This window comes from Triturus cristatus, chromosome 7 (genome assembly GCF_964204655.1).
Source record: "Triturus cristatus chromosome 7, aTriCri1.1, whole genome shotgun sequence".
NCBI classification, from domain to species: domain Eukaryota; kingdom Metazoa; phylum Chordata; class Amphibia; order Caudata; family Salamandridae; genus Triturus; species Triturus cristatus.
The window spans coordinates 319,394,363-319,408,832 of NC_140590.1; the positions used below are offsets into that span (position 1 = coordinate 319,394,363).

At 42.7% G+C, this 14,470-nt stretch overlaps 1 protein-coding gene across 6 annotated transcripts in view; it reads left to right on the plus strand.

Moving 5' to 3' along the window:
* Window positions 1-14,470, plus strand: part of LOC146809562 (uncharacterized) — a 299,611-nt gene that overhangs the window by 239,035 nt on the left and 46,106 nt on the right. For 4 of the 6 annotated variants that reach the window (XM_085616392.1, XM_085616393.1, XM_085616395.1 and 1 more), the window contains 2 exons: window positions 585-857; window positions 6,962-7,306. In XM_085616392.1, coding sequence (XP_085472518.1) covers window positions 585-857; window positions 6,962-7,306 — 618 coding nt within the window. Of the gene's footprint in view, window positions 1-584; window positions 858-4,767; window positions 4,830-6,961; window positions 7,307-14,470 lie in introns of those variants that run through there. The other 2 variants (XM_085616396.1, XM_085616397.1) reach the window with 2 other exon arrangements.

A 14,470-nucleotide genomic window follows, 5' to 3' on the forward strand; every position in this document is an offset into this window, starting at 1 on the left:
ATGTGTTATTTTTGTAAGGTGATATTAACAATCTCAGCCTAGCGCCATGCAACAATTAATGAATGCTACAAGACAGAAAACATGAAAAAAAGGTTTGGAATTGCAAGCAAATCTATTGGTTAAATAAGGACTTCAAGTTGTCACAATTGGGTGGTGTCTTATAATAAGCATGTGCTTCCTTGACTTGATTATCCTGGTGGTAGACAATATAGCCTGTAAACTCCAAGAAGTTTAAGCTTGAAATTTAAGTTTTTAGGCATTCAGGGATAAGGTTGACCTGTGCTTTAGAAACATTTCACCAAAAGAGGAATCCATACCAGGCTTGCTGAGGCTACCCACTCCTTTACTAATGGGTACAGAATTAACAGGCCCTTAACCTCTGGTAAATTCTGCAGGTTCGGGAGAGGTACAGGACATGCAGGGGTTCAGAAGACCAGGAAAATTAGTTTGCAATCATAATGTCATATAGATTACACAGTCATTGACCTATATTACAATTAGATTGATCAAGAGGCGCTCAGGGTTTACAATGGCTCTAGTTTATTAACACTCATGCTTCTCATGTTAAAATTTTTCCTCCATAGTCCCAAATCCGCCAGAAAATATCTCTGCCTCAAGCATCAGTGAACGTGGCCTCCTCCTCCATTGGACAGACCCAGAGGATATAGCTAAGGATCATTACTGGTACCGCGTGAGCTGGGAGAGCCAGAACTATCCACGGGGTAATCAGGCAGCAGATATTCAGAGGACCAGTCTCTATTTACGGGACCTAAACCCCGGGAACCTGTACCTTGTGACCATCTACTCCTTCATTGATGATGTGCGCAGCGATGCAAGTCCAGGATATATCCAGACATGTAAGCTTTTGTAACCTTAATCTCTGTCTTGCCAAATTGGTTTTGCCTGAGGCTTGCTCTCTGCCATGGAGAGATTTGTTGAGATACTAGATACAATTGCAGTAGTTTGAGCTTATCTTTGTACTATCAAGCAACAATGACTTTGTATGCAAGGAAGCAAGGCTGTAGGGTAAGGAGGGTAATTAGGGAGCGACTTTGGGTCCAAAGTCCAAGCACAGTAAGGCACAGGTCAGTACTGTTGACCGCTCAATATAGAAGTTGCAGGCCTCCATCTTTATACGTTATCATGTTAGGAAATCCACTATTGTGCTTTGCTATTTTCAGCCGATGTTACAAGGATGAGATTCATACCTCAGTTTTGGCCAACAGCATCCACTTTGTAACTTTCATGTAGTGAAAAGTGTTTTCATGTGTAATATGAAGGAGAGGGGAAGACAGGGAATTCAGTTTTATCTCTGTATATTTTGATGGATTATCATGGATTAAATGAAATTCGTTTTCTAGGTAATTTATTTGATTAGCATTTTATCATGGCATGCAGATTGTATAGATGTATATAGGGCTTGAAAAAGTGACAACGCTTCGATTGCGCTTCTGGCTGTTTCTAAATATTTGCACATAGCTTGGTTAATTAGATGTAAAATGGTAGATAGTGTTAGAAATCATGTCCCAATTTGCCTTCCCTTATCTGACTTCAACTGCCTTACTGTAGCACGTGTTTTTTGTATTTTGTACATAGCTTGGACAATTGGATGTAAAGTGTCAGCTATTTGATGAAATTAAGTGCCATTTGCTTGTTTTTTACGTTTGTTAAACTTTTCTATGTGATTTTTATCCGTTTCTTTTATAGATAATTACGATATTATAATTATTCAAAGTGTGCATTTGTCTAAAAATGTTTTTATTCTTCTATCTTTTGATGATAAAACAAAATGTTTTGAACTTTCAATAAATGATGATGATTGTAAAGATGTATTAAATGAATATCTGAAATTAACCCTTTAGAATTGACTAGATTGACAACCGCTGTACTATAACAATCTCCCCCCCTCCTCCCAGTCAGCACCTAATAGTATGCAACCATGCATGAAGTATATAATACTGCAGGGGAATTAGTAGCCTCTACTCTCACATAATCCCATTCTAAGGTTATGATTAACTAAAAAGGTAAAAGTTACTAATTTGTATTCATAGGTCTCCCTCATACGCATCTTCATTAAATCCATAAACCCTGAACATATTCTCCACTTCCAGGATCTCTGAACACTCTTCATAGAGTAATGTCTCTCTTTTTAAATACTTCTCAAACACATTTTCTGTATGGCCAACTGGGTTTAAAACATTTTTTAAAGTGAAGCTTTGAAAAACTCTTTTTATTTTCCGTTCTTGGATGAAGAAATAATGAAAGCTGGGCAGAAAAGCAGCAGAGCCTCACCAAGACGAAAAATGCTCTGTCACTTGTAGACACCTATGCTATTCCACTCCCCCTCAAAGTAGTGTGCTGGCAGTTTGAAAGCATTCCATTTTCACAGTTTATTGCACCTTGTAGGAGCCTTAACCTGAATTCTATTTTCTTTGCATTGACTTTACTTGTTGGTCCATTGGATTATGTGTGAGTTCAATGAAGAAGAGTACACATAAGTAGCTAAGCAACTCTTCCCCAGAATTTAGTGTGCAGAGACCCAAAAGGATGGTAAATCAGAGACAAGAAAACAGATAAAATGAAAATTGGCCAAAGAGATTTCTCAAATAAAGCTCACCCACCTTGGGTGTTTGAATAAAGACAGTAGTGTCTTGCAAATGTAGGGGTCTCTCGCTAAGAAGCTGCTTTGAAATGATAATATTGAAGACCTTGTTACGAGGGCTATAGCATTCATCATGTCTCTAGTGGATGTTGTTGTAATTAGTTTGGTATCATGTTGTTATACAAGATAAAATCAATCAGACTATGAATAAGAAAGACATTGCTAGGTCTGCTTCGATAGCGCAATCTTCAACAAGTTATCAGTATTAACTTTGTTTTGTTCAGATAATAAAAAAAGATCCAGATCAACATTAAGATTGTGGTTTGACAACTCCACTGCAGGAGATGAATGCATTAAAAGGTTTGGAAGGAACATCGATGAGCCTGGAAGAACCATCAGGCAAACAAAGGATGTGTTCTCAAACTACCTTATTGTTATCGAATATAGTAAACATAAAGCCTTATCACACTGACTCTGCAGACTCAAATGACCGCTTTGAAATGTCTAAACATAACTTTACGTGAAGGCTACTGAAGATCAGGTTTGCATTTGGTCAACGGAAGAGTCCACCAATTTGGAGATAGTAGTATTCATTTTCTGTGAGGCCGAAGGGCTTCTGCCTATTGGGTACACTTTTTAGGCCCTCTACGAATTCCTTTATCTGAGAAATTGTGAAACAGGAAGTGTAAGACCGAAAATGGGACAAATGGTGTAATCACTATGGACTGTCATTGTAATTCCATGCTGTTAAGCCATTCTGTTGTCAGGTCATATGCCATTACCTGTAAACAATTTTAGTCTTGTGAAATTATGTGTCTTGCCGTAAAACCTTTAATAAAATGTATTATTAAAAAAGAAGGAAGTCTAAGAAGGGGTACACACAGTAAAAGACTGTTGGCCTCTGTCACATCAGTCCATTGTGCGGCTCTTCGTATAAGTGAAGTTGGTCTGAAAATCACTATCAGTGACATTATTTCAGAGACTTTGATTGTTTCAGCCTTGTTAGACCTGTCAGCCTTAGTGTGGTCCCCCAAACTTTTTGCCTTCATTGGCTGATCTCGTGTTTGCTGGCCGTAGGACTCTGCACACTTTACCACTGCAAACCAATGATAAAGTACATGTACTCCCTCCTTAAAACATGGTAACATTAGCTCACCCTCAATTGGTCTATTTCATGTACTTACGAGTCACTGATTGTACCACCCACTAAAGTAGACCTCTAAAAACCATATTCTGGGCAAATCACTTAATCTTCCCATGCCTAACAAATAATGAAAGTGTGTCCTCATGTAACGTAACTGGTGCTATGTAAAGCGCTCTGATACCCGATTGGATTCGGGTCAAGTTCGCGCTATATAAAACTCCGCACGTGGTAAAAAACCTCTTTGAAGAACAATCTTCTTGTATTTGTAGGTGATTGATGCAACCTCCCCATCACATCAAGAACACATTGATACTGTTGTCGGGATTGGAAGCTGATGTTATAGCACAACACCACCATGGAGATGGTTGAAGAGCTTTCACTTATCTTCCCATTCTCCAGATTGTTGGTGCCACTGACACTTTAAGGCTACTTTCTGACGTCTCATGTGCAGACATGCATAAAGTACATGGGAAAAAAAGGATTCTCCTGAAGGGAGGAGATCTGTCTGTTGTTGGATGAGGCTTCGTCCGAAGAAACAATATTTCTTCCGGATAAAAATACAGCATTTTCTTATACTGTCTGCTCTAGTTTTACTATCCGAGCCCTTAAGGACTGGTTTTCCTGCAATACTATGCTTGCTGGTTTCCTGGCACTGATAAGGAGGCTACAATTCTGAAGAACTCTGTATAGCACCTGCAAGTATTGCATCACTTTCCATTAACAGGAGCAGTATGCATGTATGTATGAATGTATGTATTTATACAGTATTTCTATATTACGAACCTAGCCAAAAGACAGCAGCATGATATGCATGTCCAAAGACAAGCATAAAAGTAATGAATAATAGGAAAGGAAGCTGGGCTGTGAACAGTTAATGCATTGTGATGTATTGTTCTTTAAAGAGGTGAGTTTTCAACTCCTTCTTAAATTCATGCAGCATTGGGGTGGTCCTGATGGATACTGGGATGTTCCTGAGTGCATAGATGGAAAAGACCAGCTGTCTCCTTTTCTTCTATTATAGACTTCTTAGTCGCCAGTCTGATGGTGTCCTGGCTGTGGGTGTGCTGACCATCACCAGAGATGGTGAGTTCGTCTACAAGATAAGCAGGGTTGCTGGCAGCATCTGCTTTGTAAATGATGCCTGTGGTTTTGATAATGATGCTGGCTGGAAGGAGGAGTAAGCAGCTTTCATAAGGATGGGGTAGATATGATCATATTACTTCAGGCCTTGGATGAGACGTGCTGTGGTCGGTTGATTGCCCTAAGGGGTTCAAGTGTGGATTTTGGGAGGCCATGGAGTAGAGTGCAACCACCATGTAGATGCCAAAGTATAAGAGCTTTAAAATCAGTTCTGAAGTCACTGCCTGGGAGAAACATTTTGAACTTTCTGGATGAGAGAGCTGGAACCAAACAGTCTTTGTCTTTGTGGCAGTATATTAATTGAGGGGGAGGTTGGTGTCCAGGGTGAATCCAGGCGACTTGGCATTTGGTTAAAGTTGGGATTCAGAGTTGTCAAGGTTCATGTCATTGAGCCAGGTTTGTACTGTAGCTAAAATAGTGTTTTAAAGAGGCAGCCATTTCTAATAGAAGAGGATTGGTGCTCTCCCATTCGAAATGTCTGTTACTTAAAGCACTGAAAAGGATCTGCATGTAAGATAATGTGTTTCTTCTAACGATTCACTGTTGGCTTTGGAATTAAACTGGAAGCCTATTATGTGCATCCAGTTCCAATGAATAATGGACGTAAGGCTACTCCAACCTGCTTACTAGGTTTACATCAAACCTGTGGCTGTAATATTGTTTTGAGTGCTTCTTCAAAATGTTTTCGTTGCAACATGCCCATTTAATATACTGGCTGATCTAGCTGAAGCTGTTTTATGTTGTTTGATGAGTTTTTGGAGGTGCAAACAAAGCTATGCTCAGTCTACACCATACCTTAATCCGTTTGTATTTTTGCACGTTTGCAACTGTGCTACATACCATTGCTGCATACCATTTAGTATTAACCTTTTTAAAGTAGCACTTCATCCAAATGCTTTAAATGGCAGGTGCTACAATACAGGTGTGACTATAATTTTTTGCCTCCATATGAGTAGCAGAGAGTGGCGTGTCATGGGCATCCAGAAATCAGACAACGGTCTCTGAATACCTCATTCACATCAAGGCATCTGGCATGGCGATGATGTGCTCTTTCTAGCTGACTCCTAGCATAGGACTATGGCAAGTTACAAACAGTTGTCTGGGTGTGGCTCTTTCAGCGATGTCACCTTGGACACCGGGGTTAATCTGCATTGACATACTTTATCCTACGCATCTGTATTTTCCTACATTCAGGTTACCTATTTTGTTTTTCCACTTGTCCCATTACTGCTTAGCAGGAAGCAATATTGGGCATGGTTCTACATAAGGATGCCATTTTGAAAACCCACTGCTTTTAGCCATTAGATCTGGATGCCTAGGGTAGGCTATGGCTCCTGGTGCACATGTCTCATACCTAGCATTCAAGCGTCAGGTCATGGAACGTCAGACCCCCTTGAGTCTGAGGTACAGGGAAGGATGTATAACCATAGCTTGCTCATAAGTGAGAGGGGCACATTTAGCTCCACCTATTCTGTGAAACAGCAAAAAGATTTGCAAACCTGCGCAGATCAGGACATTTGGAAAGATAGTGACAAAAAACCAAGTGTTGCAAACCCAAATTGACTAAAGACACAAACTAATCAAGTGACTATTCACAAATTGGAATTATATTAACTAACCCATTCCACACTCTTCAGTTTGTAGTTTGGCAAATTGGTGGGTTGTAACTTATTGGCCCTATTTCGTCTATAGGATCTGCCAATTATAAATTACATTTGACAAGGCCTCTTTTGGAAAATGTCATCTCGCTCTAAAATTATTTTTTCCACATAAATGTTATTACATTTTGATACATAAATAAATGGTAAAGATAAGACGATCAATGCTTAACCTATGTTATACCGTGCTCTCACCTATCTTTAACCATTTAATCTCTTTATTTTTTATTTCACCCAAATTTTGACTTTGTCTTCAAAATATTTAGCAAATTTCTCATTGACACTTTTCTTTAGCTTCGTATCAACAGCCTTTGTTCTATGGCCCTATTTATCTCTTAGCTGTAGGTTTGTTTTCAGTGGAATTGGTTGTTTATCATTGGTCAGATGCTACATAACAATAATTTCCTTTCTCTTTAGTGCCGCAGACCCCAAATAACCTCATCGTCAATGCTGTGAACAGCAGCTCTGCCTCTGTTTCCTGGACATTGACTCTGCAGAACATGTCAGTGGTCTCCGGCTTTCAGATAAGAACGTATGTAGAAAACACGACGGAGGAAGCAGAGATAAACATTGAGAACCCCAACAGCACAAGATACTCCATAGAAAAGCTGAGCCCCAGCACTAACTACACCTTTGAGCTGCGAAGCTTTGCCGTCCATAGAGTGAGTCTCACTGCTCCAAGAAGAAGCAAGGAGCATGGTGTCAGAGCAGAGACCCTACTACTGACTTACAGTCAATCCATATTCCAGCGAGCAGAGACCGGTAAGAGTGAGACGTGAGGGTGATGGTATCTTTTTACTTCCTTAGGTCCTGCTATGTAATGCAATTCTTTTTCCTCTCTTGTGAGTATGTAAAGCGCTCTGATACCCACGGGTCAAGCTAGCGCTATATAAAACTTTTAAAATACATAAATAAATAATGGTGCATTGGTATGGAGCAGGGCATGAACTAGAGAATGGGTTGGCATCACAGACCACAGCTTCAGGCCCACTTGTAGGAACACCTTAAAATGACCCCTGTCATCCCAGCTAGAATTCAAGTGTTTGAAAACATTTTATTGACACATAGAACCACCACTACACAAGGTATCATCATTATTGTTTGATATTAAGTACTGCAGAGATTAGGAGAGTAGTACCAGCCTATCCCGGTCCCATGCATATGCATAGTTTACTATTCTGATCTCATGAAAAGATTTTTCCAATTCTAAACTAAGGAATACTCTCTACTCAATTAGTCTCTTAATCCGACTGCTTGGGTTTTGCATATATAGTGGCATATTTATATATGTAATGGGAACAAATCCTCAATGCCCACATCAAAAACCTAAAATGCTGCAAAATATCACATTCAGTTCCTGTAGCCAGCATATAAATATCACGAGTTTTACATCAGCATGAATACTACCATAAATGGTGAGAATATGACTTACTCTTGATTAATTGCCAGATTATGAAATGCTTCTGTTGCTCACCAATAATATACAAGACCTTTGTGCTTCTTTGGGAGTATTGTGAATGAACTGTTAAATAACTTCTCAGATTACCTCCTCTTCCGTCTTCCTTGCCACAGTAGTTACATAATGAGCTTTAGCCTCCCACAGAAACTCCCAAGTCAAAAGTTAGCATACTAGCCTCCCATCCCTTCAATATGGCTGACATCCTCTTCCTCCTATAAAGAGGAAGTCTACCCACAGCACATCCTGTTTTTTGGTTTCTGCGAAACTTTCCATTTCATGTGCAGAGTAGTGAGTGGGCGTTCATCTTGATTCGGCAGTCGAAGCTCCCCGTTAGTTTTGCTATAGCAGACTATGCTGCTTTATTATTTCAGTTTCCTTTTGTCTTCAAGTTTGTATGTATTCCTTAAATTGGAATTGTTTCGTGCTTTGGCCTTTGTTTTGGTCGACGAGCATCTTTCGGCCCCCGTCGTGAAGTCCTGCATGAGTGGACTCGGTAGAGGGTTCGGTGGAGGTTGTGGCAAGTCTTCCTTTTTTGTTCCCCTGCCGTGCAGTCCTGCTCTTAGCGGCCTCAGGAGGGGATCGGGTGAAGACTGCAGCATGCCTGGCGCACTTGCACATTCCCTGCCATGTGGTCTTGCCTCAGCAGACTCAGGGTGGGTTTGGAAGGGACAGCATGCACTTGCGTGCCTCTTTCTCTTGTTTGTGCATGGCGACCCACCTAGCCCCGCGAGTTTTGGTTCCATCTGGCCATTCTATGCAGCCTTACCTGAGAGTCCTGATGTAGCGGACTGAGGGTGATTTGTGACAGACTCTGGGAGTTTTCTTCAGATGTTGGGCACTCTGCCCTACGTGCAGGCCCCTTACATGTTTGGGTTCCTGCTGAGCGATTCCGGGTCGCTTGAGTCTCTTCAGTCTCCACTTTGTCCAGCTCGGGGTATTCATTACCAGGCGTTCTGATTGTGCTTCTTGCTGACTGTCTAGTCCCATGTACAATGGATAGTTGGGAGCATGTTGATTGTCTGGAGGCACTCCACTTGTGCAGGCCCTTTTTGGGGCTACTTGCGTGTCAGTTGACACGCTCTATTATTTGGCTGCCTATCCATGGGGTACAGAGACTCTCTGTTGCAGGGATATGTCTCAGTGGCTAATTCTTGCCTCTCTAGTGACATGGCACTCCCTGGACATGAGTTAGTTTCCTGATGATGCCATCGGAGTTTCTTGCAATGGCTTTTTGTCATTTGCCTTTTGGTCTAATGAGGTTGCTCCTGTGCAGTCCCTTCATTTGCTGGGTGTGTGTGGGGCCCTATTGTTACAGTATTCCTCTGACACATTGGGCTGTGCATGGCTTTTCAGGCTGTGGTTTTGCAGAAAGATTATGTGGTTTCTTTCCCATTGCCTGTGTCATATGACTTTGCCATTGCTGCTCCATTCCTCTGTTCACACGGTGTTGTGGAGGGTTAGTGGTAGATGGCATGGTGTTTGTTTCTGTGGACACTGGTTCCGTGGACCTTGTTGGTCTTGGGGTCTGGTGGTTCTCCATTCTTTTGTCAATTGAGCGGCGGCTTCTTCTTCTCTTCTGTTGCTGCTGTACTTCTCCAGTCCCGGCAGGTACTGTTGGATCGAGGTGTGGACTTCTCTCCTGCCCTAGCTTTGTTTTACAGCAGGTAGTGCTGTTGTCTGGCGTTCTTGGACTCCCTGGGTGCAACTACATTTTCTGCAGAGTCGTCCATGGCAGTCTTGCACCTGTGTTGGTTTTTGTCATGGTGGTCTGCTGCTGTTCAGGGGCGTTGTTGTTGCCCTTTCTTTCTCTGGAGCTGGGTTGTTTGGGCCCACCCTTGGTGGTCTTGTTTGAGCAGACAGCTGTTGATCGCATGCTGTTGGACCCTGTGATGGCTGTGCAGGAGTAATTTTTTCTTGCCTCTATGAGGGTTTTTGGTGCTTCCAGCTGGTGTGCCCCTGCCACCGACATTTCTGGGATTCAACATGTGGCTGCCATCTCTCAGTCCACCGGAGTGCTTGCTTAGTGTCAGGGGTAGTCACCCCACTAGGTGGTCAGTATTCTCTTGTTTCCATTGTTTTTGGCCAACGCTGTGCCAGCGCATTTATTCATGTGGTGGGGGAATGATCCTGGTTGGTCTGTGGTTCCCTCCCATTCTTTGTCGGGGGTCTCCTTGTCCAATGTCGGACGTATTGCCTAGGGTCTTGGTGGATGGGCTCCAGTTGCTCCTGGTCGGCGGGGCATTCATTCTTGTCCTTCCTTCACAGGTAAGGGGGGATGGATGTTGTCTTCTCTTTCTGGAGTTGTTCATTCTGGTGTTCTCTGTCCTGTGGTGGATTTGCGTTGGTTATCTCCTTTCTCCCTCATGTGTTTTTCAAACCACTGTCTCCTTCCCGTGAGTTGGGGATTACGTTCTTCCTTTTCTGAATGACTTGCTGATCTTTGCTTCTTGTTTGACGGTGGTGCACCAGGTCTGTGGGTCTGCTCTGTGTTATGGTTTTATGGTGTCTTGTGGCCCTCGAGCGGTCTGGTTGTGATGCAGGTTCTGCCTTTCGTTGTGGTGATTTTCAATTCATGGGCTGGGATGGTTTTCCTTCTGGTATCCCAAGTGTTGTCCCTGGTGAAGGGAGTTCAGGAGTGGTTTGCGCGGCTGTGTCCCCCGGTGCCTCATTGGCTTTATCTCCAGGGTCTTTTGTCTGCTTCACTTATGATGATTCCTTGGGGCTGTCTCTGTCTGTGTCTGTTACTCTGTTGGCTCTTTTCCCACTGGTTCCGTGTTCTCCGGGTTTTCAGGTAACGGCGCTGGTGGGGGAGATTTTGGGTTGGTGGTTAGTCATGGTGATTCCTTCTCGGCCACCGTTTCCATGTTGTACCTTCCGACATTGTGTCGGTGGTTGCTACCCTGCTGGGCGGGGAGTCCTGCTCAGTTGGATTTGTCTGCTCCGGCGATGTGGTCATGGCTCTATTTGCCTGTTCTTCCTGCTGCTGGGGGTTGGGTGCTGTTCAGTTGGTGCTCCTTGCAACTGCCCCTCCAGTGTTTGTGGTGTTATGTTTGGGCATGGTCAGCCTCCTGCTTGGTCATGGGGTTTGTGCCCACCAGGGTGTAGTTCCTCTGTCATCTGCATCTGGTCCTTTGTTACAGGACTGTTCTGCTGCTCTGGTCTTTGTTTGCGCTTCCTTCTTCTGGATGGTGTGCTGAGTGGTGGCCTGGTTTTGCCAGTGGTTTTCCCTCAAAGTGATCTTTTTTCTTGCCGATGTCTGTGGCCATGCGTTTGCTCCATGGTCTGTTTTTTGGGGTTCGCATAGTTCGCCTCCGTGATTTATTCCGGGCTGCCTTACTTTTGCTTGTTTTTTCTTTGCCTGCCTGCTTGGTGGGTGGTCATGATGTCTTTTGTTTGCCCTATTGGTTTGTTATATGGGTTTCCACCTGTTCCGTTGCAGCTGAGTAGATTGGTCTGGGACTTTGTACTTCTGGCTGGGGCTCCTGTGTTCTCCCCTCTTGTTGCTATTGCTGGTCTTGGCTGTCCAGCCCCTTTGGGTGCTTCCTGGTCGTCTGTGCCAGCTTCTGGGTCTGCAGATCCAGGTCTCCATGTTGCAGCCATTGTGCCTTAGGGCCTGGTTGTTGGGGGGTTGGCCCATGATACCTGGATGGTTTACTGAGTTGGGGCTGATTTGTTTCAGCTGTCCCGCCGTACTTCTGCCTTGCGCACTTCTGCCCCTCATTGGGTTGCTTTTTGGTGCTTGGTGTGCTCGAATGGGTTTGGTGGTTTTTGTTGAATGCTTGTAAGTGCTGGTTTTCTTTGGTCCGCTGGTTTTGGGTTGAGGTTGGCCTCTTCCTCTCTTCGGGCTCTGTCTGAGGCTCTTGGAGGCATTTGGGTGTCCTTGTGTTGGTTCTCTGTTCTGTTGCCCCTTGTGTCCCACTTTTTGATCTCTTTTGGGATGTGGTGCCCTGGGCCTTTGGCGGCGGCACCTCCTTGGGTTTTGTTTTGCCTTTGGGGTTCTGTGTTTGGCATGGGGAGCGGTTTGGTCCTCTGGAATCCGTTGACCTTGATGAAGCTGATACTTGCTTTGGTATCTGCTCATGTAATTACTGTGGCAAGGAAGATGGACGAGGAGGTAATGCCCTGGTTACTTACCGGTAATCTTCATTACGCCAAGTCCTAGTCTTCCTCGCCACAGTATAGATTCCCATCCCTCCCTGCCCTGTTGTGTATGGCTTCATATTTTCTTTGTTGTGGCTTTGGTGACAGGATGTGATGTGGGTGGACTTCTATTTATTGAAGGAAGAGGATGTCTGCCATAATGGAGGGATGGGAAGCAAGTATGCTAACTTTTGACTTGGGAGTTTCTGTGGGAGGTTAAAGCTCATTATGTCATTACTGTGGCGAGGGAAACTAGGACTCAGAGTAATGAAGATTACCTGTAAGTAACCGGGGCATTATCTGCATATTAGATCATTGTCTTCACAGTTGCATTACCCCTACATCTGGCCTCCCTGTCATAGCATTAGCCCATGAGACTGATCCAGCGGTGTACCAACAACAGATACTCCACTACCATATACTCACCTGGGACCAGAAACACACACACCTGGTTGAGTAAACCGCTGGAGTCAAAGTTCATAGCATTTCTTTCACAGTTCTTAAGATTAGTTAAATACTATTCCTAACTAACCTTTCACTGATCAAAAAGTTCTTTCCTCTGGTCGATGAACAATTAGTTGAACTAGTTGAAGGTAAAAATTACATAAGCTAACTTATTGTTTTATTTAATGTAAATAACCACAGACTCTGGAAAGTTTTCAATCTTTATCTAAATTTTAAATCCATGTGAACCATCTCAAATATGCAGCACAGTCACCATCAGTCTTAGGAGAGAAAATTCAATTAATTCACCAAACAAAACTCTGGACTCATGCAATGATCAATGCTCAGAAAGGGAGAGGACAGAGAGAAAAGAACATCTGCAAATATCATGAATTTAATAATTATCAAGAATGGTGTGAAGACCAAACCCCTGGCCAAAGGACTGATCAGGTGACAAAGACTTCAGGACAGAATTCAGGACAGGATAGATGACCTCTCTAGAATACCGACGATTTGCGTTGCACCCCTCTCTGACACTCTCTTCCTCCTTTAGATTCTTCTGCGATCTTCTGTCTAACCCTAATTAAAATTAGGATAGTAGGTTCTGCATTCGGTTCTTCATCAGCATCTCACAGCATCTCTCCCAGCAACAGCAACACCCGCAGCAACAGCATCCCGAATTGCACGCTAACTAAGTTAAGCTATCTCAATTATACCTTTCGTTCTTCATGTACCACCCATTAATGTTTCAATATCGTAAAAATACTAAATCTGATTGGTCAGGCAAAGGGGAAGATCATCACACCATGCTTACATGTCATCTGAATCTATTCATCTATTGTTCACAAATCCATCCCCTTAATTTGTATTCATATTTTTATTTCCCACCCGCAACGATGTTTCATTTGCAACATTTGTTTAAAATCTAACATGCAGCTCCATTCAGTTGAACTTTTCACCGTCCGTTCTCAGGCTTAGGACACTCTGCAACCTTGTCCTTCTTCCAACCCTTGTGTCATCACTCCGGACTAGCTCTAAGTGCCCATGCGCAAATGTCACATGGCTCAGCCCACTCCAGCGATACATGAGAGGCCCAAATACGCACTAGTGATAAAGCCAGAAAGACAGATGTTACTTTCAAAAATAAATGGTTTCACTGTAAACCACCCACCTCTACCCTATCCCAGTTTATTTATTAGACTTATTCCCGCATTAGCATTAGTAAGATCACTCGATTTAGTTTCAAGTAAGCAGATGCCAAACACGTGAGTCTTCAAGACTCCAGTTTAGTACCTTCTGCTCATGCGCAAGAATTTCCCTGCAAGCGACAGCTCTTCATACTATATAGAAGCAGTTGACGCATGAGCAGTAAAGATTTCCCCGTTTAGAGCAGTTTAGTTCTTCGTTCATGCTATTATCGTTAGTAAACACATAAGCAATCTTCATTAACCCGCGTGTTATTGTGGTGTGCATTAGTTATTCACAAAACGTATTTAATAACATGTTAATGAGTTAAACAATTGATTTGCTTCCAAGCAAGTCTCTTTTCTACGAGTCCTTGCTCCATCAATCCCCTCTCTGATGGGATTTTGAGCCATCACAAAATTACCCATCCCATTCAGATGCCAACTTTAGCATATTTCATATTTCAAATAGCTTTATTTCGATATCCAATATCTTAAATGCATTTCCATCATTACATCCATCAATTCTTAAAACAATTGAAAGACAAAAAAATATAAAACACCAGTTAAAAATATAAAATTCATCCAACATTAGGCTCATCAAATACACAATACTTTCTAATCTAAAATCGATATTTACAGAATTCATTAGTTGCCCTTCTAATCATAAAAACTTTTTCCACCTTTGTTACGGAGTGT